The 25,955-nt window shown below is 34.2% G+C and overlaps 2 protein-coding genes across 12 annotated transcripts; both read right to left on the bottom strand.

Moving 5' to 3' along the window:
• Positions 1-5,763: 5,763 nt before the first annotated feature.
• On the bottom strand, positions 5,764-8,633 carry LOC140875200 (uncharacterized). Of its 11 annotated transcripts, none has more exons than XM_073278800.1 (5): positions 8,537-8,620; positions 8,355-8,466; positions 8,227-8,281; positions 7,949-8,052; positions 5,764-7,106 (listed from the first exon to the last, which is right to left on the bottom strand). In XM_073278800.1, the coding sequence occupies exons 1-5, from the start codon at positions 8,569-8,571 to the stop codon at positions 7,095-7,097; spliced, it is 318 nt and encodes a 105-aa protein (XP_073134901.1). In that variant the 5' UTR covers positions 8,572-8,620; the 3' UTR covers positions 5,764-7,094. The 11 variants fall into 11 exon arrangements, 2 of the variants coding, with proteins under 2 accessions (XP_073134901.1, XP_073134900.1); XM_073278799.1 differs by having other exon boundaries at positions 5,764-6,812; XR_012148369.1 differs by lacking the exon at positions 8,227-8,281 and having other exon boundaries at positions 8,355-8,457; positions 8,537-8,633.
• Positions 8,634-9,927: 1,294 nt separating this feature from the next.
• On the bottom strand, positions 9,928-10,852 carry LOC140873906 (early light-induced protein 1, chloroplastic-like). Its single transcript, XM_073277190.1, has 3 exons — positions 10,606-10,852; positions 10,391-10,486; positions 9,928-10,272 (listed from the first exon to the last, which is right to left on the bottom strand). Exons 1-3 carry the CDS (start codon positions 10,753-10,755, stop codon positions 9,928-9,930), a joined length of 591 nt encoding a protein of 196 aa, XP_073133291.1. The 5' UTR covers positions 10,756-10,852.
• Between the last annotated feature and the right edge of the window lie 15,103 nt (positions 10,853-25,955).

Genomic DNA, 25,955 nt, shown 5'->3' with positions numbered 1-25,955 from the left:
TATCGGCTGGAAACCTTGCGTAACCGATAGTTCTGCTTTTTCTGAACTGGTTCGATAGGTAAAACAATGTCACGTACAAAGGATTAAATACTAAACATTTTGTAAGACAAATTTGGGGACCACTAGGGAGTTGAAACAAAGAAATTTGAGTGTAGGGAGTTAAGAGAAAGAAATTTTAGGGTTTGGGGATTTTAAAATAATTTGCCTTTATTTTTTCTTGAATAAATGATTTTATTTTTAAGAAAAAAGAAAATTTGATTTCTAAAATATGAAGGTGTGATATTAGTTTCGAGGGCTGGAATTACGTTGTATGAGTTGAGGAATAAAAATTAAAACAGAACAACTCAAATAACTAAATAGACATTTTTTCTGATGTTTTAAAATGTTAAAAAAGGGATAAATATATATTTTTCATTATTATAACAATAAATGTATGTATTTACAACATTTATGGCTAAAAAAAGAACATGCATATTTAGAGTGGTTAATGTTGGAAAAATCAAATGTGAATGAAATTTTCATTGAATTCCCTCCATATGCTCAGAGGCCCCTCCAAATTTAATTCACCATTTGATGGACATTAATTATGCTAGGCTGGTTGATGTAAGTTGTCTGATTGCTGTTGTCTAATACAGTGTGCTTTAATGCCTATATGAAGGCTACTTTATTTCACGAAAAAAAGAAGCTTTCGTTCATTCCTTCTTCCTCTGTCTTCTGCTCTCGCACTCATTTGTAATGAATCGTTTCTTTTGCTTCTAAATTATAGTTGCCTTCTGTTGCTTTGCTACGTTGTTGAAGCTCCTTAGCTTCTGCTCTTGTTTCTTTTTATTTCAAAATTTATGCACTACTCCTCGTGAATGCATGCTTCTGACGCTTCGGTCTTTTCTTCTTCTACGTGATATCGTTATGGTACAATTTCAGTTAGCCGGTGTAGTACCTTCGTACTAAGTGACTACATGGTTTTACCGTTGTATCCTGGAAAACAGACATCCGTCGTGATCCTCCGAGCACATCCAGGAGGAGACGAATCTGTTTTAAGGAAACTGTAATTTTATAAGTCTCGGTTATGTTATTCTTGATTTGAAGGAAAGTTCACGTAATAGTTTTTGGACAACAGTTAAACAAGAAAAAATTTATAAAAAAATCTATTTTGATGTGTTTTGAACGTACGTATCTTAATAATAAATTAGTCTAGGATCCCATTCCAATATGCGATAATGTTTACGTACAGTGGTTATACAAGAAAAAAAAAAAATTGGAATACTATGCCCATACTTTTATTAATCAAAAAATCTAGCGAAAGAGGAAAAAAAAAAAAAAAGAAAGAAATTAACACGTTGATCTACGTACGTACACGTAATATCAATAAAAATCTTTTAAAAGAGACCAAACTTTTATTAATCAAAAGTCAAAACTGTGCCCAAATAAATACAACGTCTAAATTACTTTTGGTAATGTTCGAAAATATCTTTGAAAATCAAAATTGCATAATTGATACCAAAATAAAAAATCCAAACGACAAAAAAAAAAAAAAAATAAAAAAAATAATAATAATAATAATAATAATTCCAGGCCTAATGAAACTTGCTCAGAAAAACATGGCAAAACCCCAATTATTGTTTGTTACTATATGTTCATCAGAAGGCCTTTTTTTTTTTTCCAAGTCAAACATATAGCAACTGAAGTTGAAAATTTTGTATATTTGATTTTGGGTGTTCTCAACGCTAAGATCTGAAGATTGTTATTTTATCAAAAATTATAGTCGATGATAATAGTATAAATTTAATATTTTAAACTCTATGACAACCAAAACACCACCTGTCGATTGCTATCCTAAGATGCAATTTTTGCCAACATTCAAAATATCGAAGGGCTCACGCGCCACGTAATTTTTTTCTTAGTTTGTTAATAATAATTGTTCTGACGATTTGTTTGGTTAAAGAATTTGTTTAGTTTGTATTCAGTCATTTAGTTTATTGATTGATTGGTAAATTGTGTTCATATGCCTATATAAAGTTTTTATTTATCTATCTTCCGATTACTATACTTGTAAAGTTTTATAAAAACAACTCTTTCACAAAATTATTCCAATCGTATTGGTGAAGAAATTAAATGAACTTTTATAGAGTCAAATTTTCACTCCAGCCGCCATCTATGACATTTTAAATTTGGTCGTATTGTTGGAAAATATCCAGCAGTTATCGAGGCAAACTTTTTCGAACACGCCACTTCAAGCATTTTTTTTAAAAAAAGAAAAATTCTAGAAAATGATGAATATTTTTCCCAGTACAAAACTTTCTTATATCTTGCAGGACTTATTATTATTATTATTATTATTATTATTATTATTATTATTATTATTATTATTATTATTATTATTATTATTATCTGGTAAAATAATTTTTTTTGAAAATTAGCCTGTATCATTTGGTTTTTGATTCGTCAAGTATTTAAAATTTGGTTTTCGGAAGTAACTATTGTCTTTTGTTTTTTTGGTTTAGTGTTTAATTTGATGGAATGCTCATGCAACAACAAAAATGTAAATGTGATGTTGGAAAATACCGACTTGCATGATGCCAAAAATTGATTATGTTGCTGGCTAGCGTAGTTTGCAGGTTATTGCGTTAGTTCGGGGGTTTATCCATTGCACATCGAAAGGTAGCGACTGCGGGTTTCTACGTCATAAAAAAATGATTATGTTGGTTCAGAAAATGCTAATTTGCATGATATCATGTCAGCAATTGGATCAGAATAACCATAGATTAAACTTTAGGACACCAAGACCAATGTTTGACAAATTAATGAACTAACCAAAAATTATGAAAATTTATTTGACAAAAAAAAAACATTTTCCTTTTATTTTAAGTGTCTTCCTAGTAGATTAATTTCCTTTCAAAATTAAAAAAAAAAAATCCAACATTTTAGCCACCTTAGCATTTATCGATTGCCAGATCCGTATCACCGAGCTAAAATTTAACATTTCGATGGTAGATGAAATAAAATAGTCGAAAATTGGAAGTTATTTTATGAAAACCAATATTTGATAAGTTAGTGAATCGATATAATAAAAAGGACAAATTAATGCAGCAAAAAATTAATTGTTTTTCCTTTATTATTATATATTCCATAATATTTAATATTTTTTAGGATCTAAGATTCATATAAAAATAATTTCGCGATATTACTTGCACTATTCAAGTGTACACATTTTGTACCAAGATCTACTTAATTAATTCGGTTTTCGGTTATCGAGTTAGTTTCTGAGGGATATGGACTAATTAAAATATCTGGACGACTTTCGGACATTGTCAAAGAATGGAGTAAATATTTATTAATATATGTAAGATCTATATTTTTTTCAGTCAATTTTACGTGTGAGAATAAATATCTACTTTTAGATCTTGGTAACGTGGTATTTTCCAATATGAAAGATTTTGCAGCCATAATGTGGCTACTTTCACCAAAATACAACTCCAATAATTATATATATGTTCTGGAACATTATCATCAAAAATTTTCACCAAAATTCTCCAGAATGCTCTTATTCAAATTTGGTATTACCCACTTCAGTCATTGGATTTGAGTAGATGGAATTAGAGGACACTGACCAACACTCGTCAACAGAATCAAAGTTTAAGTGGTTTCAGAGTTTAGATTTTCTTCTCATCTTTCGAATACAATTTTCAAAAAATTTCGGATGGACTTTATATTTAATTTTGGAGAAAATGCATGTCTTTTTTGATCCCATATGTTTGTCTTTTTGTGATTTGTTCATCTACGTTATGAAATTTCAGCTATAGTCCGCTATCTTTGTTTGTTTTTTTTTGGTAATTTTAGTATTTTTTTCGATTAGGCGTTGACGTGGTACCAATGCAGTGTTGATGTAGTGTTGATATATGTATAGTTTTACATCAGTATTCCTAATAAAAATGACTTAAATTGCAAAAAAAAAAAATTAATAACTAAAACTGAAATTTGACAGAGACCAAAATCGCAAAATAAAAAAAATTACAGAACCAAACTTTTTCTTCAAATTTTTTTTTTGGAGGTCTAGACTATAGTAGTATGATTATCAATTATCTAACGTTTTTAAAAGAAAGATTTAATATTTGTTTTCTTCTATATCATACAGAATATGGGTCATCTTGCTAACTTTAGACTTTATTGTATATATAAATATATGCTTAAACAAATTTAATTAATTTAGCAGCTAGAAAATTTTTGTTACAATTGAAGGTTGATCTGAAAATTATCGAAATATTAAATCTGTGATACAAATGACCAGGATGTCACACACTCATATGACTGATGTTCGAGAGTGGGAGGGCCATGATTATTTATAGAAATCCCACGTGGATCGTTTAACTTCCAAACAGCTTTCTATATTTACTCCGAATTAATTCTCAAACGTGTTAGAAGTTAGAACTAAACAATCATATCATGCTATTAATTGTTAGCACTGTTAATTCATTTTTCGCATTACAATTTCGGATTCTTGATAGCTTCGTTGAGAATGTTTCTAGTATTTTTTTTTCTCGATTTGTGTTGGAAGTGATCTATATTTGTACTTGAGATTGTAAAATTTTTTGCGTGTGTAGGAGTGCAAAAAAATACCTAATTTTTGGTATACCGAAGTTATCATATCTAAAAAATATTGAATTTATCAAATTTTTGGTATATCAAAGATTTCGATACGGTAACGATACTAAATTTTTCGATACGATAACGATATGGATTTTGAAAATTTTGGTATATACCGAAATAATATATAAAAATTTAAAAATATATAATATTTTTAAACAATAAATTTAAAAATTTAAAAAAATATATAGCCGAGCTAAAAAAGTACATGCTTTGCCTTGAAATTAGACCTGGCCATCCGGTTCAACAAAAGACCAACCCTTGAACGTACGGCCCGCTCATGGTCGGTTACTATCCGGTTCTGAGTCCGATCCAACCCTTGTATTTTTAAAAAAAATTATTTTTAAATTAATATTCAAAGAATAAAAACTTAATTTTAAAAATAAGGCTTTGCACAATTGAACTTATAAAAACCCTATAAAATATTTAATTATCTCAATAAAAAAATTATTATAATTATTCAATAAAAAAAAAAATAATTCAACTTTTAACATTTTATATATATAAAAAATCTATTTCATTTTTATTATATTCAATCTCATTCACTTGCATTTGATTATATATTCAATATATATATTTTTAAAAAATTATATTCAATTTTTTTTAAAAAAATAGGCCCGCCCAACCCGTTGACCCTGTTAACCGGCCTGTTGATCACGGAAGGTTACACGTTGGGTTACACGTTACACATGACATTACATAAATATCCTTGATGTATTTTGGAAAGAATTTTTTTAAATAAAGTGGAGAGATAATTTTGAAAAGAATTTTTTCAAATAAAATGGAGGGATAATTTTTTTCGTGTACATATAGCATCACCTTTTTATAAAACGGTATTTAGTGTAAATTAAATGAGCTTCTAATTTGTTAAATTTTCCGATGGCGATCGAATATATTAAATTTCCCAACAATCTAGTCTAGCTAACCCACCAATTATCAACCTATATATATATATATATCAAAATTACACAAACGCGTTGATGGACTACTTCCAGTAACTTGAGTGACAAATCATTGACAATATATATCTTGTGTGACAAATTAATTAGAAATGACGTTGCACACACACTCCATCAAGAAATGTACAAGAAATTTCTCGGAAATGAATTATGCATTTCATTCAGTGGGCAAGAAAAAGAAGCTTGCAGATAAAGTGTTTGATGGCTATAAAAACACGCGCGTAAATGGGATGTACATTAATTTGTTCAACTTAAAGATTTTCAGACAGCAGACTGCTGAATGCATGGAATCTGGTATTCTATTTCAACCGAACCATTCCGGTTCCCTTGTACCACCGGAAGAAATCATCTTCCTGTCCGGAATATTTGTCGCCTTCGCGCTCTTGACAGCACGTTACGAGGAAATAGGGGGCAATCCTATTCCGACTGTAATATTCAACAAAAATCCGACGCTGTTTCATGTGTTCTTGATGGCACTTAACGTGGGGTTCACTGCTGCTGTTATGACCATTTCGCTGCGCTCCAAGAACAAGTCGTTCGCTTCGGTCTGCCGGATGTCCGCGGTTGTTTGTTGCGTTTTCGCGGCGGGAGTCATGTCGTGTGCCGCTTTGGTCTCTAGTTTTCACATCGATTTCTCGAGTCTATACGCATGGTTCATGTAGCAAGTATAAATCATGGGCCTGGTCATCTCTTCTGTTAATAAGTTGTGATACAATATGAATGTACATATGTGTGGGCATGTCGGGGAGAGATTTTTTAATTTTATCTTTAAAACAAAGAATAAGGAAAATTATTACGTAAGTAAATATATTTGGGCTTTTTGGAACTGGTAAAATCATGTTAAGGTTCGGCTTCAATGCAATAAGTGTTATCATAACATAGCTGCCCTTTAAATGATACTTTTGATTAAACATCTGCACATCACAAAGTAGAAAACAACAAATCAGCCAATGTTCAAGAACGATTCAAAATATGGAGTAAAAGATACCTAGCTAGAAACACGATATAGCACTAGTTAGCTAGCAACTAATTAACTTACACTTTTTTACGGAATGTCTCAACTCAATTTCTTTTTTTTTCTGGGCTCTCTCCCTGTATAAGTCAATCCACAGATGCAGAACACACAAAATTCTGACCCCAATTCCTGATCCTATGACGAAAATCCAAGAAATCCAAGCCCATGCAGGTAACACGCCATCATGATCTAAACCACTGGTGAAAAACAATCATATATATCAAGATTTTTATCTGGGTGTCGTTTGGTACCTCTTTTAGGACCATAGCTACATCCACCAATAATTACATCTTCTCGAATATGCTCAGCCACGTTGAAGTTACATGTCACAAAACAAACCCTTATTTACAGCACTTGGCATTATAGAGCTTAATCATAAGTTGAAATCGAGGGGAGAGACCGAGGTTTTATCAGGGTGTCGTTTGGTATCTCTTTTAAGACCATAGCTACATCCACCACTGATTACATCTCTTATGTTGTTAAGAGTAGCCCTGTTGAAGAATAAGAAGTTTTTTACAATACCATCCACGCAATCCAGTACATGCCGTGTTTCGACTATGCACGGTCCGTTGCAGTATGGATCCATGTATTCAGGTGGCACGCTGAGCTCACTGGTTTGAGTTATTTGTAAATATGTAGACATGTATAATAGAATATATATGATAAATTGTGTTTAGTTGTAACATGTTAGCTGAATACATAACATTGATCAAGTCTTCTTTCCAATTTTCAGACTCACCCTTTGCACGATCTCTTTGTTGTTTAAAACTTTGGCAGAGAATGTTTTGAGTATATTCTAACGTTTGAAAAGACATATTGGACATAGATTTTATATTTGATGTAGAAATCATGCTATTTTGTTGCAATAATGCGTTAAAACAGGGCAGTGAGTTGGAGTTGGTAAGTATGTGCAGGAATCATAGACAGTCATTTAATGTAGATTGCTACCTATGATGGCCGAAGCAAATATAGAAAATCCAATGCCATTTAGATGAAAAAGTTTCGAATGTTTTGTTTTCATAAATTTAAAATTTCACCACTTTCGTTAAATCACCCCCTTTCCCCGTCTCTCCCCTTCTTTCGAGTCTTTGGCTGTGTGCGTACATGATCTATTTTCTGAATACCGTAGTATTAGGACATGCAAATCTGAAGTATTATTGCATTCAGTTAATCAAGAATCAGGTTGGGTGGGAGGAGAGCACCGACAGCCACCACTTAGCTTGAGCGAAAATATTTTTAAAGAATTCACTTGTAGAGCATTTACTCAATTGTTTATATCTCAACTATATTTACGAGAAATAATTAAGTTTCAAGGATTAGTGCGACTACTTACATGCTTATCGTTGAAACATTTGAATGCTTTATTCAGGAGCAGAGATGGATTAGTGCCTATTTTTCCAGCTTCAGGAAAATATTGATCTCCTTGTCCTTCACCTTCTGCTTCAGAAAAAAAAAAAAAACAATAACGAATGAAAATCAAAATCTAACCAAACAAAAACACGAAAAAAATAACTAGGAAACGAAAAAAACAAATTAAAAATATAAACAGGAAAATCTAAAAAACTTGAAGCAAAAAAGAATATATACAAAAATAATTGACGAGAGGCATACCTTTTTGAAGCAATTCCAAAAGTGAGCGAAAAACATGTAAACAAAGCGCTGAGAGCTTCGAGTCACACAAATCGGGAGTTTAAACTCGATATTCAAAGGAATCCAAAATAACACAAACTAGAACCTACCTTTACACATAAGATCAGATGAAGGAGCTTGGCGAGCACCATACAAGCGCCGAACAAACATTCTGAAATTCTGACAGTGAAATCCGAAGAACACTGCAGAAATCTGTTCGTTCTGAGGAAGAAAGAATAATAATTGGAGATCGATGTTAAAGCTTAGGCTAACTGAAAGGAGGTCGGATGACCTGTTTCCGGTGATCGATCGGCAACTAGGGCGCATGAGCTGTCCTGGGTAGAAGGGGCGACGCTGATTGGGGCTAGGGTTTGGATTTTCCTTCTCTTTCTTTTGTTCTTTCTTCTCTAGCGTGTAGGTATAGATTTGTATATGTATTTTTTTTTAAAAAAGGGAAAAAAAGAGAAAACGGTTTGCCAAGAGGGTTGTCTTAAACTAGATAAAACCGTTGTCGTAGGCCTCAAAAAACATGCAAATAGACAACGGTTAATTAAAACCGTTGTTGTAGGCCTAAAAAACCGCTGATAGACAACAACTTTTAAAACCGTTGTCTTTAATACATATAAGACAATGAATTTTTAAAAACCGTTGTCTTTTTTCAATAAAATTACGGCCAACGACAACGGTTTTTGTAAAAACGTTGTTAAAGGCCATAAGACAACAGCTTGTGTATAAAACCGTTGTCTTTTTAGTGTAGTTAAATAGCATATTTGTTGTAGTGACATATATGGTTTGGTGTGCATTTCAATGATTTCCCTATATGGAGCAGTATCTCGCTTACGCAATATATTACCAGCTAAAATGTAGATTAAGACTAGGACTGGGTTACCGAACCAAAATACCGACTTTTCGGAATACCGTACCGAAATTATTTTGATATATATACATTATTTTGGTATATCAAATTTTTTTTCGGTATCTATAGGGTATTAGTATAAATTTTTTTCATACCAAAATTTTGAAATTTCGATATCGCTATCAGTATGAATTTTTTTTATACCAATATTTTTGATACGGTATACCGAAAATCCACCCCTAATTAAGACGATTAATTAATTGCGTTATGAATTATCATTAAACTTCAACCATTTTCAAGTTTAAATTAAAAATTATAATAGATTAACTTATACAATCAATTTAGAAATTTCAAATAATAATAATTTTATTATATTGTCACAAATCGACACAAAGTTGTTTTGCCAGTATTCGCACGGTTAAAGAGCAAAGAAGGTCGCACGTGTCTTTAGTGTCACGGATTGAAAATTTCAATTATAAATTCTGTAAAAAAAATATTTCAATTATAAATATTGATAACGTCTTCTGAAATTATTCCAAACTTAGTTTCTCGAATCTTTCCCCTTCTCTCCACACTTATCCTTCTCTTTAACTTCTCATTATGTTGATTTTATATTTAATTCATATAATATATATATATATATATATATATATCCATATAATAGTGGCCAGAACGGGAGGAGGGCAACTATGTAAAGATTAATATATATAATAGATTCTCACTAGAAAATATCACTATATGATTTGAATATTTTACATAATAATTAATTATTTAAACACAGCTATATATAATGGAATAAAACATGCCCATATATATATAACAAACATTCACACAAGAGTCCCACCCTTGACATACTCCGTGTAAGCCAAAGCTATCAACCCTAACATTGCAAGCCTTCCATTCCAAAGCTCTGCATCGGATGTCATGAATCCCCTCGATCTCGAATCCGCGCTAACGCCTTTAAACAATGGGACAAGAGATGCTACGGATAGCAGAGCAGTTGCCCCCAGAAACCACGGAATCCCTCCGTTTTGTATTTGGGAAAATATATCTTGTCCTCTGGTTAATTCCACTGCAATTGCTGCTACGAATCCGATCATGGCTAGCCGACCGTTGATCCTCTCCGGACCTGGCCCGTCAAATGCCATGATGTTTCTAATCTTGGTGCTCTCCTGGGATACATACATACATACATATTGAATGTATAATATTTAGTATATATAAGTAATTGAAAAGAAATATAATTAATTAATTAATTTATAGGATATGGATTAACCGTACGGTACGTACCTCCGGTTGCGGTGGCGGGGGAGGTGTTGAGAACAACTGAGGTGGAATTGGAATTGCTGCTTTTTGTTTCTCCCCAGCTACAACATCATCACCATCCTGTTTGAATCAACAATTAATTAATTAATTAATATATTTCATTATGTAACAAACTCAAAAATTAATATATATTTAATTACATTATAAAGTTGACAATTATGTTATATGTTTTAATTTACCTCAGACGACATGCAGCTTTGGACTCTAAACTTCAAGTTCCTCTTAAAGAGTGGCGCACTTCTCAAAGGAACGAACTGGTTCGAACCAAAAATTCTCGAACTCGAGCCGGCTCCGAAAATTAGTTGCATCCCTGTTGCTGCAGCTGCCATATTAATTGTACGTGTGCAAAGAAACAAGGTCGAATTTCAGAACAGAGTAGCTAGCTGTTGAAATGGACTCAAAATAGCTAGGGCTGGTTTCTGTATAAAAGTTGTGTTTAATTAGTTAGTTTGAATATGGGACAGTCCATGAAGTTTGGAGCTTCATTTATAGATGGGGTTTAATTTTAGTGTAGAGAAATTGTGGGTATGGTTAAATCCACGTGAATTGGCTATAATTTGTACAGCATCGGGAGTAACATGGATTCATATGCACCGCACATGTTTTCTTTACATGCCTTCGAGAAAATTCTTTCAAGTTAGCTAGGATGCGAAATTAAATTATGGTTCCTTTGAGAATGTAGGAAAAATTGTATCTTTTTTATGTTGGGAAAATTGGAATTTTTTTTCGTAATGTTTCTTTGCGATTTTGTCCTCTTTCTTTATGATGGTAATATTATATATTAAATTTTTGAACTAATTTTACAAAACTGAGATATATAATTTAATTTGCGAGTTGTGTCAATTTCAATTTTTTCACATAATATTTGATCTTTAATTTTTTTTCCTAGACTACAAGGAAAAATGCCTATAGTGACATTCATGAATGTCATTATATTTCATTTTTAGTGACATTAATGTTTTAGTGACATCTGCAAAAATGTCATCTATTCTAATATCGACTTAGCTTTGGTGACATTATGTAATGTCATTAAATGGTATTATTGTCAACTCTATAAGTGTCACCAAAAAAATAATATAATGACAATATGAGATGTCAGGAAAACCCATATTTTAAAGACACTTATATAATTTAATTTGCGAGTTGTGTCAATTTTAATTTTTTCACATAATATTTGATCTTTAATTATTTTTTTTCCTAGCTCTTCCCTCCCCTTTATTTTATTCACGTTTAACTTATATTCCACTGCAACTTACTCAATATGTTATTGTGGATATGAGAATGTTTGGACTCATAGCTGACTGCACTATTGCTAAGGATGCATGGGAAGCTCTTCAAGAACACTGTGAAGGAACTGATAGTGTGAGAAGAACAAGACTGAGATTATTAAAAACAAAATTTGAGAATATCAGGATGGATGAGAATGAGACTATTGCTGATTATGATAAGAGACATAGGGAGATAGCTACAGAGGCGCATGCTCTTGGAGGACCTATTGCTAGTGAAAGTATGGTGAACAAGGTTCTTCGATCTTTGCCAAAGAGATTCAATGGGAAAATTTGGGCGCTTGAGAAAGTGAAAGACACCTCAAAGATGAAGATGACTGAACTGATCAGTATCCTTCAGGTTTTTGAGATGAACCTTACAGCACAAGAGAAGGATAAAGGGAAATCAATATCACTTCAAGCTTCAAAGCCCTCATATGAGGAGTATGTTCAATTCCACCAAGAATTTCATTAGTCTGATTTAGAGGATGATTCGATCTCGCTCATAACTAGGAAATTCAATTATTATCTAATGAAGATGAAAGAGACAAGAAAGACGGATAAAAAATTCAAGACTCCAATGTTTCCTAGCAAGCCTTTGAGAATTACTGGACCAAAACCGTCACCAAGAAAGCTTACTGATACTCCTAAGCCTCGAATGATGTTGGAAGAGAAGAAGAAATCAGTACCAAAGAAGTTAGACACGGTACAATGTCATGAGTGTCAAGGCTTTGGACATTATGCAAATGAGTGTGCTAACACGCTTAGGAAAGGCATGAATACGTCTTTAAGTGATGAAGAGTCTGATGAAGAAGAACAGGAAAATGAAGAAAGCCACACTGCTTAGGAAAGGCATGAATACATCTTTGTAATAATGTAATTGAATAATAGTTTTTAAATTAAATAAGGACGTTGATGCCCCTAAATATATATGGATCTGGCCCGACCTGAACCACACAACCGATACTTAGAAAAGTGTCCCAAAATTTACTCTTCCCTATTATACGTAAAACCCAAGCATGAAAAAAGCCCAACTGATATAAAAATATAATAATCATGGTCCAAGCCCTAAATGTTGAGCCCATTAGGCCGAGCCCTATCTGGATAGGGTATACCCTACCCGAGCCCAACAAGGAAAAGTCTTGACAATTGAAAACACTTGAGAATCTGTAACATGAAGATATAGTGGATCTCGATAAATTTGGGATTGAATTAAGATCATTAGGTCGATTAATGAATCCCAGCCATTGTGTTGATAGATTCTTACCGACACTAGTCTCGTACCTTGAGTAGAGTATTGCCCTAATAAGAATTATACCCTATTAAGGTAACTTACACCTCTTGCCCTATATATACGAGGTACTTCTTATGGTTTTACACATTCACTCAATTATATTCTCTTGTTCTCTCAACTTTAATACAATCTTCATATTCTGAGCACCCACTAATTATGCATTAGAGGGGTCATGCCGAACACACATTAGTGTCCCCTAACCTTGTTTTTGTATGTGAAGCTATTCATCCAATGATAAGTGCATTTTATGTACTTAATTTAGTTATGATTTTTATTGAGTTTTACGTTGTTTCGAGCAGAGTTATGCGGTTTTGTTGTCATTTATATGTATGTAGGAGGATTCATGAGTTGGTGAAAATATAGATGAAAAGAAGAAGAAATTGAAGAAGAAAAAGTATGGGAATCTGCTAAATTGCTCACATATGTGTCAAAGTCCAGAAAATTGAGAAAAAAGAGACCGCATATGCATGAAAAGTGAAGCATATGCGCTAAAAACCAGAAAGTGTGGAATAGAAGAGGCGCGTATGCACGAGAAATGAGGCATAAGCGTGAAAAGCCAGAGAATTGAAGAAACAAAGGACCGCATATGCGGTACAATTTAAGGCATATGCGGCAAAAGTTAGAACCATGAGAAACATCAACGCTGTTGCGCCTAATTCTCCCGCATCTGCGCATTCTCATAAACATGAAGAAAGAAGCTTCTAAGTGAAATCTCAAGCATTTGTGCTAGAATTGTAGTTCGTATGCGGGTTGTGCAAAATATGGAAACAAAATAGAATTTTGGAAATTTTGGAATCTTGATTCTAGGGCTCGATCGTGGGATTTTCATGAACAAATATAAAAGGAGATTTTATGCACATGAGGAAGGGGAGCCATGACGCATTCAAAAAATACAGAGAGGATAGTTATTGAAGATTTTTGGAGTACTGAAGAGCACAAGAACTCGGTATGAAGACGAAAGACGACGGCGTCCGGCGACGGAGAAGCTTAATTCTACTTCGTTCTAGTTTTTCTTTGAACTCTATTTTTTTAGTTTGATGAATTGTTTAAAAAACATGTTGGTTTTATTGCTAAATTTTATTATGAACTAATTAATTCTTAGTCTAGAGGTAAACAGATCTTGACTGGAAACCAATATTTGGATATTTTGATTTATATATTTTAATTCTTCGCACATGTTATTTGTATTCTTCCTGATTTTAATGCTTTCAGTTTACTGGCCATGGATTGAATGATATTTTATTTTGAATTTATCACTTGAGAGAGAAGATTTTGAATACGACATAGGAAAATACATCTTTGGTGTTTATATTGTTCGAGAGACATATAACTCTATAGAAGTCATTAGAAGAATCATTGTGTCATTTATCGAATTTAATAGTTGAGCTTAGATAGGGATATTGAGTTTGCTATTGAATACGAATTTATGCTAGAACTTGAGAGAGATAGTAGAAAATAATAGAGATTATTGGCTAATAAACTTGATGAATTTATAATTAAATAATTATTATAAATAAATTGTGGTAGACAGTCAAGTGAAATCGAACCTCTAGCATTCATCTCTTATTGAAATTTATCTTACAAATTCGTGGTTATTTAAATTTTAATTCTTGCAATTTTTAGTTTTATTAAACTCAAACCTTCTTTGTAGCTCTACATAGGATTAGGATTTGATTAGTTGCAAATATTTGATATAATATCATTTTATTCATTCTATGTGGGATCGACTTGGACTCATTTTCTATATTAAAACTTGACATCTTATGCTTGAGAGTGAAAAATACGCAACATCCAACCCGAACCGTGTGTTGAAAGATTTGAAGATCCGTTCTGCTAAACCAAACACGACTGCAATTTTGGTATTCATCAATTGGCACTGTTTGTGTGAATTTGAAGGAAAAGAGTCAAGATGGTAGGAGCAGAAGTCCCAAACAACCAGAATGGGGGAGGTCCGGCCTTCAACCTGGCGAAACTCACCCAACTGATCACTGCCACCATTGGACAAGTGTTATCAAGAATATATGGGAAAAATCAACCCCCACTGAAAGAAGAGATGGAACTTCAAAAGAAAAATCAGAATGGAGATCCAACATCGTTGGTCCAAAACGTCCAATTTTTCCCAGAGGTACTGATTGCGGAACTACCCAAAAACTTCTATTTTCCGCACTTTGGGGAATATGAAGGGAAGGGAGATTCGAAGGAGCGCCTATCTCGCTCCGAGAATGCTACATAAATATTCGGACACTATCAAGTGTCGGGTCTTTCTCACCACCTTGATAGGGCCAGACCTGCAATGGTTCAACCTACTCCGTCCGGGGGAGATTCCCAAATTCAAGGACTTTAGTTTAGCCTTCCTCCATCACTTTGCATGTAGCAAGAAACACCCTACAACTACTTTTAACCTTTTCCCTGTTATACAACGAGAGCAAGAGGGATTACAGGCATATATCGGAAGATTTAACGCATTGGTCCTCGAGGTACCGGCTACCATAACCGATTTACTCATTAGCTCCTTTATCCAAGGGCATACTATAGGATTTTCTCAAATTGTTGATCAAAAAACTTCCCATCACGTACGATGAGTTACTAGCTCATGCTGAGAAATACGTAAATTTGGAAGAGATACAAGCCTCTCAATCAAATAAGAAGAAAGATCAGCCCAAAATCCCAAAAAATACTAGGCCCCCCATCATACCTCAGAGAAGCGGACCACTACCTCGACCCGAACTGCTGGGGCAGATCGCCTCTTTCACTCCCCTAAGGATGAAAAAGGTCCGCAGACTCCAGATTTGTGATGATAGATAGGTCATACAGAGACTTCCATGTAGTGAACACAGACCCCTAAAGCCAAAATTAGATAAGTACTGTGACTTTCACAAGGATATGGGCACATTACCAATGACTGTAAACAATTGGAGAAAGAGATCGAGAGAATAATTCAGCAAGACCCAAGGATGAAATATATACTGGCGCGACAAGGGGGAGGATATCGATCGAGAAAAAGGGGTCGGAACGGTCCCGACCATACTATGAAAAGAGGGAGGCTAGACTCACCGCAGGGTAAATTTCAACGCCTGAGCCAGAACCAGTCCGGAAACATCCAAGAACCGTCCCTCCGGCGAAATGAGTCATTAACATGATTTCCGGAGGACCATTGGATGAGGATTCTTATAGAGCAAGGAAGACTAGCATTCGAAAATTGACAAACATGGAAATCGATAACTAGATAGTTTGGATGGGCCTGACCATCTCCTTTGGCCCAAAAGGCTTGAAAGACAAATCTGAAACTCACAATGATGTGCTCGTCATCAAGGCCATGGTGGCCAATTACGATTTGGAACGAATCTTCCTAGACTCATGAAGCTCAGTTAATGTAATTTTCCAAAAAACAACAAAACAGATGGATTTGGGAGAGTTCAAGATGGAACCAGTGGTAACCGAGTTGTTTGGATTCACTAGACATGCGATCAGTCCTATAGGTTTGATTAATATACCGTTCACTTTGGGAAAAGCACATATAAGGATAATGAGAACCGTTAGTTTCATCGTTGTGGATGCACCGTCAACATACAAATTCATATTAGGAAGATCAGTTATGACAACTTATAGGTTGTAGCCTCTGCCCTACACCAGAATATTCCAAGTAGGAAGTGACGTCGGCGAAGTGCAAGGGGATAAAAAAACTTCTTGCAAGTTCTATGTAAAAAAAAGTCTGGATAGAGTAGAAAGTGGTCAAGACAGATCATTGTGACCGACTCGAACCACACGGAGGGGAGCAGGGGAAAATCCTAGACGAAAATATCCCAGTCGCCATGGAGGAGGAAAGCAAGGAGATATTGTTCTCCCTCCCATAGGGTCAGTAAAAGTGGCTCAGACCCTAGAGATATAACCCAGGCGAAGACATCTTTATTCTTCATCAGACACTTTACTAGCTTCTCCTTGAGAAAATGTTGTCCTATCATTCAGAAGGAAAAACACTTTGGACCAAAAAAGCATGAGGTGATCCAAATTAAACCTATTGGCCTACATACAACATTGGGAAGCCCACAATTTTGTTTCACACAAAAACAACATCGATGGGGAACTTACAGCGATAAGAAGCTTCAATTTACGAATTGAACGTGGGTTCTCAAGCCCCCATGCATTCCAAACTAGTTGTTGGCGGGTTTGCTCCGCAGTCACCGCGAAATCAATGATGAATTCACCTATTGATATGTCCTAAACACGAGCACATTTCGAATTTCAGAAGAACCAATTTATTCAGCGATTGAACATTTGGAAGCAAATTTAGGAGAGGATTTATCATAACTAGCCTTTGGGATATGTTTCTTTCTCCTTTCCATTTGTTTCTACTTCATTTGTTTGACTGCCTCGCTTTCATAATACTTGGATCCTTTTGCTTAGTTATCACAATAGGATGAAGTTTCATTGGTTCAATAGGAGTTGTATGCACTTTTGTTTGGGATGAATTCAAAGATTCGGCAACTAAAATGCCATTTTCATTTGCCTTTTACCTTTGGATGAAGAAGTTTGAGTTTGATTCATATGATGCGTCCCCTTCAAAAAAGGCACGATAAAACCATCTTCTTCAGTTTGAGAGGGCACACTTGGAGATTCACATCTTTCATTCCTTGGTAAATTGACTTTCGGAGATGATGTTATTGTTTACCCCAAAGAAACAGGTGTCCGTAACCAATTACCAAAGTAATTTCATAATTTTCAATTCTTTTATCATCAAAATCTCTCTAAAAATGACCTATCCTTCCACAATAATAACAAAAATTAGGCAACCTCTCATACATAAGTAGTATACAGATTTCATCATTCGTAGTCTCCGGTTGGACGCAAATCCCCTTCTTCAAATGCTTTGAGATATCTATCTCAATACAAATTCTATCAAATTTTCCAGCACACTTCCCATTATCCCCTCCATCGATTTCAATAACTTATCTGATCCTTTTCCCAATACTCCGAAGAATTGTCGGGTGCATGAAATCTATCATAACATTATGACATTGTATCCACATATGTATAAGATCAAAGTTCATATATGTCGGCTTTTGGAAACCAACAATTACTTTCAAAACTACAAGATCCTTAAATGAAGACCATGTCCCATCAAGTAACGCATGCCGACGATCAGAGGTGGAGCTAAAATCAAGAAGGAAAACATTTTTCCAATAACCTCAATGTCTACCTGTTTCTTCGCCTACAAATTCCTAGGCATCTGTACCTTAAAGGTTTCTCGATTAACAACCTTAGTAGATAGGACCTTACCCAAAAGACAAGATTCAAATATTTGTTTCCCTAGTTCTGCCATATCTTCCATAATCAATCAGCATTGCTCAAATATAGCTTTATAGTACCCACACACCTTTCTATCACCTCCGAATCCATTAGCGTAAGCTACTCCCACACTGGTAATCAATGATACCAAACCTATACAAGAGATAGGACACCAAGCCAATGGATCGATGTTAAAAACACTAAGATCCAATGAGAATTTGCGTGTAGCTCTTTGTCTTTGAGATAAAAAAAAAAGGTTTAATAAATAAAAGACATGTGATAATTTTGTCTTAGCTATGCACTCCCGCCTCGGTGAAAGTAGTCTATCAAGAAGGTTTTCTAAGAGATCAAGGAGACATGTATTTCATTATGGCATAACCCATAAATAATTTTCTTAGTCTCTACATGTTTGGAGCTCTTATCTCCATATCGGGCAAAGAGCAATGTGCTAATAAAGAAAACTCTAGCTTCGGACGTGGTTTGAACTAATGATTTACGTAATTGGAAGTAACAAGTTAGGTTTACAACGAAACCTAAAAATTAATCATTGTTCCAATTTGAGTACCTCTACAAAGGAAGTGCAGATCTGGAGTGTTTGCATGAGAAAGAAAAGATTTTTGCAACAAGCTGAGTTGAACCGAGGGCAGGGAAAACAGATGTCGCTATGCCCTATCACCTAAAATCTTTGCTCTTTTTCCTGGTCTAAAAAATAAACTGACACATCATTATAGGATGGATCTAGCATGGAACAACCTCCCTTACTCCACAGGATACGATAAGTTTGAGCCACTTCAGTCTTATTATATTGCACAACCCTTGGGCTTCTTCAATTAAGTATCATCTAGAGGTCTCGTTAGATTTTTCGATGATAGTAGGGTCATCAAGTTATATGAGCCTCTTCTTGTCTAGTATTCTGGTTCTTTCTTCTTGTTTGTCTTCGACGGATCGACCTTAATAGAGAAGGGCTTCAATTAATCTAACCGACCAAATTAAGATAAACATTTTTCGAGCATTCTGAAAGAATTATATTGTTTGCTCACTTCGGCCACTAATATTGATCTATCAGATCTCATGGATCATTAAGGGCCAAGAATCATCTCTCAACTGCCTACTGCTTATAAGGAGTTGATCTACTGCTTGAATCTAAGGATTCCTTTGTTATTGTATTTCGGTAGTCATAAGATTGGATTGTGTTGTATAGAAGACGTTGTATAAGTCATAGTTTTCTAGTGGATCCTTCCTTAAGTGGAAGAAGGGGTGACTTAAGAACAATTAAGTCTCCAAACATCCATAAACACATATGAATTATTTACATACCAGTTCAGCCATTTTCTTTATTTTCTCAATCTGTTAGTTTTCCTATTTTCGCACATATATTTATTGGTCAATTAACATTGACACATGAGAAAGATTATAGTCCAGTTGCTAATAACAATTGAGCTCACATTTGAAGATTTTCATCTTGAATTTCCGCTTTTAGTGAGATTGCCAAAAGTTTCTGAAACACCACCTTAGATAAATGTTCAATCAAAACTATGGAAACATGTTCTACTGCAAAAATTATTTGGCAGCAATTTATTAAGCATGACAAAAGTGAATAGACTGAACAGGCTGAGAATTCTAAAATAGAAGATATTGAAGAATCTTGATGCTCATCGAGTTCAAACAAAGAAGAAGATTTTGTTTCATGGATGATGAATACCGTCCTTCTACTAGTGTACAGATGCCTGTTAATTCTTCTACAAGTGAACAGGTACTAAGTTTCAACTCCACTGATTTTACACAAGAAGATTTAGCTAATGCACTACACGAAATGGCTAATGAATATCACAAATTATGTTTAGCATTTGAAGAAGTTAAGGCAAAGCAAAATGAACTTCCAAACAAAGCTGATTCAGAGGTAGAAATTGCTAGGCTTAAAATTGAAAATAATGATTTACATGATGGGAAATAGCAGTTAAGATCAGAAAACTTGAAATTAACTGAGCTAATTCAAACATGGAATAAATCTTCAGTTAGTACTCTAAACACAATTCATGAACTGCAAAGACCATGTAATGATAAGACTGGTCTAGGTTTTAAAGAAGATACAAGCAGTTCTGAAGTTGATACCAACCAAAGTTAAATATGTGTGTAGGAAAATGTATTCATTTTGTCAAATCCATGAGTAATCATTCCTCACAAAATGTTGAAAAAGTGGAGAGCTAGAGCAATTTTAAAAAAATTGTAATTGGTTATGTTCCACAAAACTCATGTGAAAAGAAAGACTGGAAATCTAGTCAAGATCAAATGACTGGAAAACATAACTTTAAATCACATGAAAGACTAGTTCACATTAGATATAGACAAAATTATGATGCAAAAAGAATAAAATCATACATTGTATACTCTTGAACACTTCATTCATTTCAAAATTCTTCTTATGTACATCATTCAAAATTCGACACATATTATTCATCTCACAAGTACACTAAACACAAAGCACGAACATTATAGGATATATTCAATAAAAGCAGTCAGATTGATTCAAGTTTGGATTACCAAATGACTAATCAATCAATGACTCACGTAAATTTGGGTATCATAGAACAATTTTTGACATCATTTACAATTGACAAAAACAAATAAAGAGATATCAGTCTCAGGGGAACTGTTATTCTCCATAGAAGGCTACTAGATGAACCAAATGATTTTCTAGCATATTGAAGACTACAATCAAATGACACACCACAAACAAATGAATATGCTTTTTTACTCTTATACTTGTCTTATTTCAATATCGGTGATTATATTTATAAATGTTAGACAGTTAAAAATAATATATAATTTGCATAAAAACAAAATATACAGCAAATTAAAATAAGGAAGATAAAATATATTTAATTCAAAGATTATGTTGTAAAATGACAATCTCCCATTCAACAACCATTTTTCAGAAAGACATCCAGGTGACTAGTTCACCTGATGATATCTCCTGACAACATGGAGAAAAGTTGAATTTTTCTAGTGTCTGAAGCTCTTTTACAAACTTCAAAAGAGAAACATTTTTAGACTTTAAGATGTCGTCAGACCAGTTTATACCAAGTCGTTGCTTTATTTTTTTTCTCTATTCGAGATAGTCACTATAGTAGCCCAGCACCATTTTACAAGATTAATTAAGTAAAAATAGTTAATAATGGATTATGGGCTTAATTTGGAATTAATCGGACAAAATATGAAGTTTTGGGCTAAGGACAGTTCGGAGATTCCGAACTCAGGATCGGATCCTCCGATCAGTTCGAAAGAAATGGAGGTAGTTCGGAAGCAATGTGAGAGATCGGAACGTCCGATCCTGAGATCGGAACGTCCGATCCTGAGATCGGAGCTTCCGATCTGCAACACCCGAGACGTGGCATGAGAACTTATACACGTAGCTCTATGCAGGAGATTGATAAGTGCATTGTGTGTGTGTGCATATTTTGGTGTTTTTTTTAGGTTTATTTGTCCTGCATTCATTTGGTTTCACATGTGTTTTTATGTGTTTTATTTATAAATTATTTCATGCATGTGTATTTCATTCTTCGGGTTGATTTTTGTAGGAATTTGTGAAGAACTCATGATTTTGGGGCAATAGAAGAGCCGCCAGAATGAATTACGGATCAGTCATGGTCCAAAATTTATTTTTAATGATAGAAAAATCCAAATCCAATCTTCATCGTTCAAAATGATGTTCAAAATATATGAAACTTTTGTCCAAATTTCAGCTCGATCCGACGATTAGAACTCAAGTTATAAATTTTTCATGATTTATGCGCGAGCTGGAATATTTTAATGAAGAGATGGCAGAATAAGGCTTGCCCCAGCGCACAAACAGGTGCCCTAGCGAGCCTGGAGTAGCGTGAAAAAATAAAACAGAAGATCTCTCGCCCAACGCATGTTTAGGCACCCTAGCAAGACGGCGTGAATACTTTTTTATTTTTGGAAACTCTTATTCGTGAAGGATGCAATCTTTTGAAGATTCGGGGCATATAAATAGGCTTTTTATCATCAGATGAAGGGTTCCAGAATGCAGACAACACAAGGGAGGTGGCTACAAGGCTTGGGAGAGAATATTTCTCTTTTCTTTTCTTCTCCTTCTTTTATTTTTGAATCATTGTTTTCAATTATTGAGTAGATTTTCTTCAACCAAGACGGCGTGATTGGGCCGAACAAATTTATGTAGAAAACTTGGATGTTTGTTTGAGATTTTTAAGACTTGATTTTATTTTATTGATTTTTAGATTCATATTTGTCTTGTGGATAGTATGATCAACTGTTTGCTTGCATGTTAATTGATTACAAGTCGACAGAGGAGTGATTGATTTTGTTCACTTTAATAATCAACACATGGTAAAATCGACTAAAAATAGAATTCGGTTTCAGTGTGTGGTTTGGGTGTAAATTAAATTTTACAAATATTTAATGCATTCAAATTTTATTAGAATTATGAAAGATTAATCCGTCAACATTTGAATAGGTTTGATTGTTCTAGAAATAGACCTTTGAACAAGTTAGGAGAATTCCCGTAATTTAAGATTAAATCTGAGTCCTGAATGGACTACATGTTACATGATTTGTTTGGTGCCTACGTGTGTCTTGGTTGTCTCATTTTAATTAAATTTTTCTTTCAACTATTTTAATTCTTATTTCTTAAGCAGTTTTTATTTTAAATTCTTATTTTATTTAAATCAAATTGCTCTTTATGATTTTGTCTAGATTAAGTAAAATAATTAATTCTTGAGAATTGACTACAATTCCTGTGGGATCGATACTTGGACTCTCTGTCCACTTTACTATTACTTGACCTAGTGCACTTGCTAGTAGACACCGAATTAATCGGTCAGAGATCGAAACCTCCAAAGTGCAGATAGGAGCTTCCAATTGTAGACGATGGACACGTTGCATGCATGCAAAGATCGGAGATTCCGATCAGGAGATCGGAGCTTCCGATCATCGTCTATAAATAGGGGTCCTAGGCCTCATTTTCAAATGCTCATCTCACCTCTCATTGGCCCATGTTAGCTCAATTTTAAGAGCTTTTGGGTACTATTATTTTAAGAGTTGGATTAGATAGTAGTTTTTATATAACGGACAGTGTCCGTAGTAGCCGCCGAGCGGAGGAGCTCTGGCGAGACATCCAGGGGTCATAGCTAGGCTATGCCTAGGCTCTGGGGCATTCGGCATCAGCGGGCTGACAACGGACAAAGGTATGACTCTGGTTCCCTATAATAAATAGGGAGTAGGATATAGTTTAATTAAGGCTTTTAGAGCCTGTTAGACGATGTTTGGCATGTTAGATAATGCATGGTATTTATGCATTATAGTGATTAATGGTAGGCTTGGACCTAGATGAGATCTTCTAGGATCTGCCTTAGTAAGGTACAGAAGTATTATTCGAGATATCCAGATTGAGTATGCATGTATTATGTGTTTGCATGGATTATGTGATTGCATGTTATATATGTCTTTATATACAGCATGTCATGACTGTATGTTGCATACATGAGCATATTGAGTCTTTAACTTAGAAGTATCCTGTAGTAGGGCGCTCACCCTACGAGTTGAATGGTTGAATACGTAAGTCATGTGTCAGGACACTGTTATGGTTGGACACTTGTACTAGTATCAGGTCACCATTATCCACTGGGTATAGAAGACATCTCCTAATGCGACGGCGCATCGTGTTATATACCCTAGGCCCGGTCTATGAGCTAGTTTCTTGACCTGAGTATCTTGGTACCCAATTCATTTGCATTCATGCACATTTAATACTGTATACTCATACTCTCGTACTGAGCATGTTAGGCTCACTTCCGTTTATTTTCTGTTATCTGGTTACCCCATTCAAAGGGGCAGATGCAGGTTATTATTCCTAAAGTCAAGGAGTTTAGGTGGTGAACAAGGCTGAATGACAGGGTTGACCACTAGGCTTTACTTTCTAGTATTGGTTTATTTTTTTTAAGTTCACATTTACTCTGATTAAGGTTATTTATTGTTTAATTGCATGTTTAAATCTCTGATTAGTACGTGATCACTGTGTGGGTCACTACAGTCATCCAGCTCTGACTGACGGATAAGGAGTAACCCTATGAATTTGCAGCATTTCCACCTTAGCCTTTAGGGACATCAAATTCTGATGAACAATGATTTATGTACTATTTGATAATTACTTCCATCATCACTATGCTAAGAATTTGTTGATATGATCAAATTTATGTAATTCTAAACTATTTGTAGAATTATTTGGAAAATGTGAAGAGTTATTCATGGTAACTATTTTCAATGAATTGCAGATATCGAGGAGACGTAATAAATAATTTTTAAGTTCTTCAAGAAATACAAATGAATATATTATATTTCACATTAAGGGGAATTGCTTGAAGAATGTTTGAACAGAAATAATTGATTTTCGAAGAATATATCAATGAAAGAAAGAAGAGCTGCTTAGTTTAATCAAAAACCAAAAAGAGAGAAATTTTCAGAATAAGTTTTGATATTTGACAAAACACAAAGATATATTTCAAGTAGTCCATTCGAAAATCAATCAATCCAAGATTAAGAAATCTAGTCAGAAATCATATCCATGAAGCTCAAGACCAATTGAAGAAGCTAGTTCATATATACAATCCAAAATCAAGACTGCTGAGAAAATGAATTTATCGGGCATACTGGAATACATTATCCGACTGCTCAAAACCTATTTCAAATATAAGAGTTGTCGCAAGATTCAGACATCTTCATTAAAATATGTGCAACTTCATTAAAAGCTCTTACAAAGACTTATTTAAGATCTAGAGATAATGAAGACATGCATTAATGTCACAGACGAATGTTGCAAGAGATATTGATATATATATATATATGTGTGTGTGTGTGTGTGTGTGTGTGTGTGTGTGAGAGAGAGAGAGAGAGAGAGAGAGATGAAAGAAGACAGAGAAAAAAAAGAGCAAATATACAATAACATAAAAACATGCACATATTCAAGTTGTTTAAAACATTTTTCGAGCATTCTGAACCAATTATATTGCTTGCTCACTTCAGCCACTCATTTTGATTTATTAGATCTCCAAAGATCATTAAGGATCAAGAATCATCTTTCAACTGCCTACTTCTTATAAGGATTTGATCTACCGCTTGAATCTAAGGATTCTTTTGTTATTGTATTTTGGTATTATGACGTGGTGTCTTAACTTGTTTGTATACTAGGAGTTTTGATCTGGGCAAATGATAAGTCCTACGATTGGAGTGAGTTGTATATAAGGTGTTGTATAGGTCAAAGTCTTCTGGTGAATCCTTTTTTAAGTGGAAGAAGTTAGCGTAGGAGCAGTTAAGTCTTTGAACATTCATAAACACATCTGCGTTATTTACATACCAGTTCGGCCATTTTCTATATTTGTTCAATCTGTCAACTTGCCTATTTCTCGCATATATTTATTGGCAGTGGCGGCCTTATATGGTACCAAAAGGGTGCGATCGTCCCCTGAATTTTTTAAAAAAATTAGCATTATACATATAACATGATAAGCTTTGAATTAATAACAATAAATACAAATTTTGAGATCTTGATGAATTACTGAAAAATGGCCCAATAAAAAAATATTAACGCATTGAAAGGTTTATGAAGTAACAGATTTATAACTTCGAGAGTTAGACAATTGTTTTAATG

This window comes from Henckelia pumila, chromosome 1, assembly GCF_033568475.1.
Source record: "Henckelia pumila isolate YLH828 chromosome 1, ASM3356847v2, whole genome shotgun sequence".
Classification (NCBI taxonomy): Eukaryota; Viridiplantae; Streptophyta; class Magnoliopsida; order Lamiales; family Gesneriaceae; genus Henckelia; species Henckelia pumila.
Note: the sequence above shows the minus strand (reverse complement) of the source record. Positions and strands in the feature narration are given on the sequence as shown.

What these genes read in the sequence shown, in the direction of transcription:
- LOC140875200 (XM_073278799.1), bottom strand. Translation starts at nt 8,571, where the DNA reads ATGCGCCCTAGTTGCCGATCGATCACCGGAAACAG. An exon ending in ATCTGATCTTATGTGTAAAG is followed by an intron (nt 8,282 to 8,354) that starts GTAGGTTCTAGT and finishes TGTGACTCGAAG; the next exon opens with CTCTCAGCGCTTTGTTTACA. An exon ending in TTTGGAATTGCTTCAAAAAG is followed by an intron (nt 8,053 to 8,226) that starts GTATGCCTCTCG and finishes TTTCTGAAGCAG; the next exon opens with AAGGTGAAGGACAAGGAGAT.
- LOC140873906 (XM_073277190.1), bottom strand. Translation starts at nt 10,755, where the DNA reads ATGGCAGCTGCAGCAACAGGGATGCAACTAATTTTCGGAGCCGGCTCG. An exon ending in AAAGCTGCATGTCGTCTGAG is followed by an intron (nt 10,487 to 10,605) that starts GTAAATTAAAAC and finishes TGATTCAAACAG; the next exon opens with GATGGTGATGATGTTGTAGC. An exon ending in CCCCGCCACCGCAACCGGAG is followed by an intron (nt 10,273 to 10,390) that starts GTACGTACCGTA and finishes TATGTATCCCAG; the next exon opens with GAGAGCACCAAGATTAGAAA.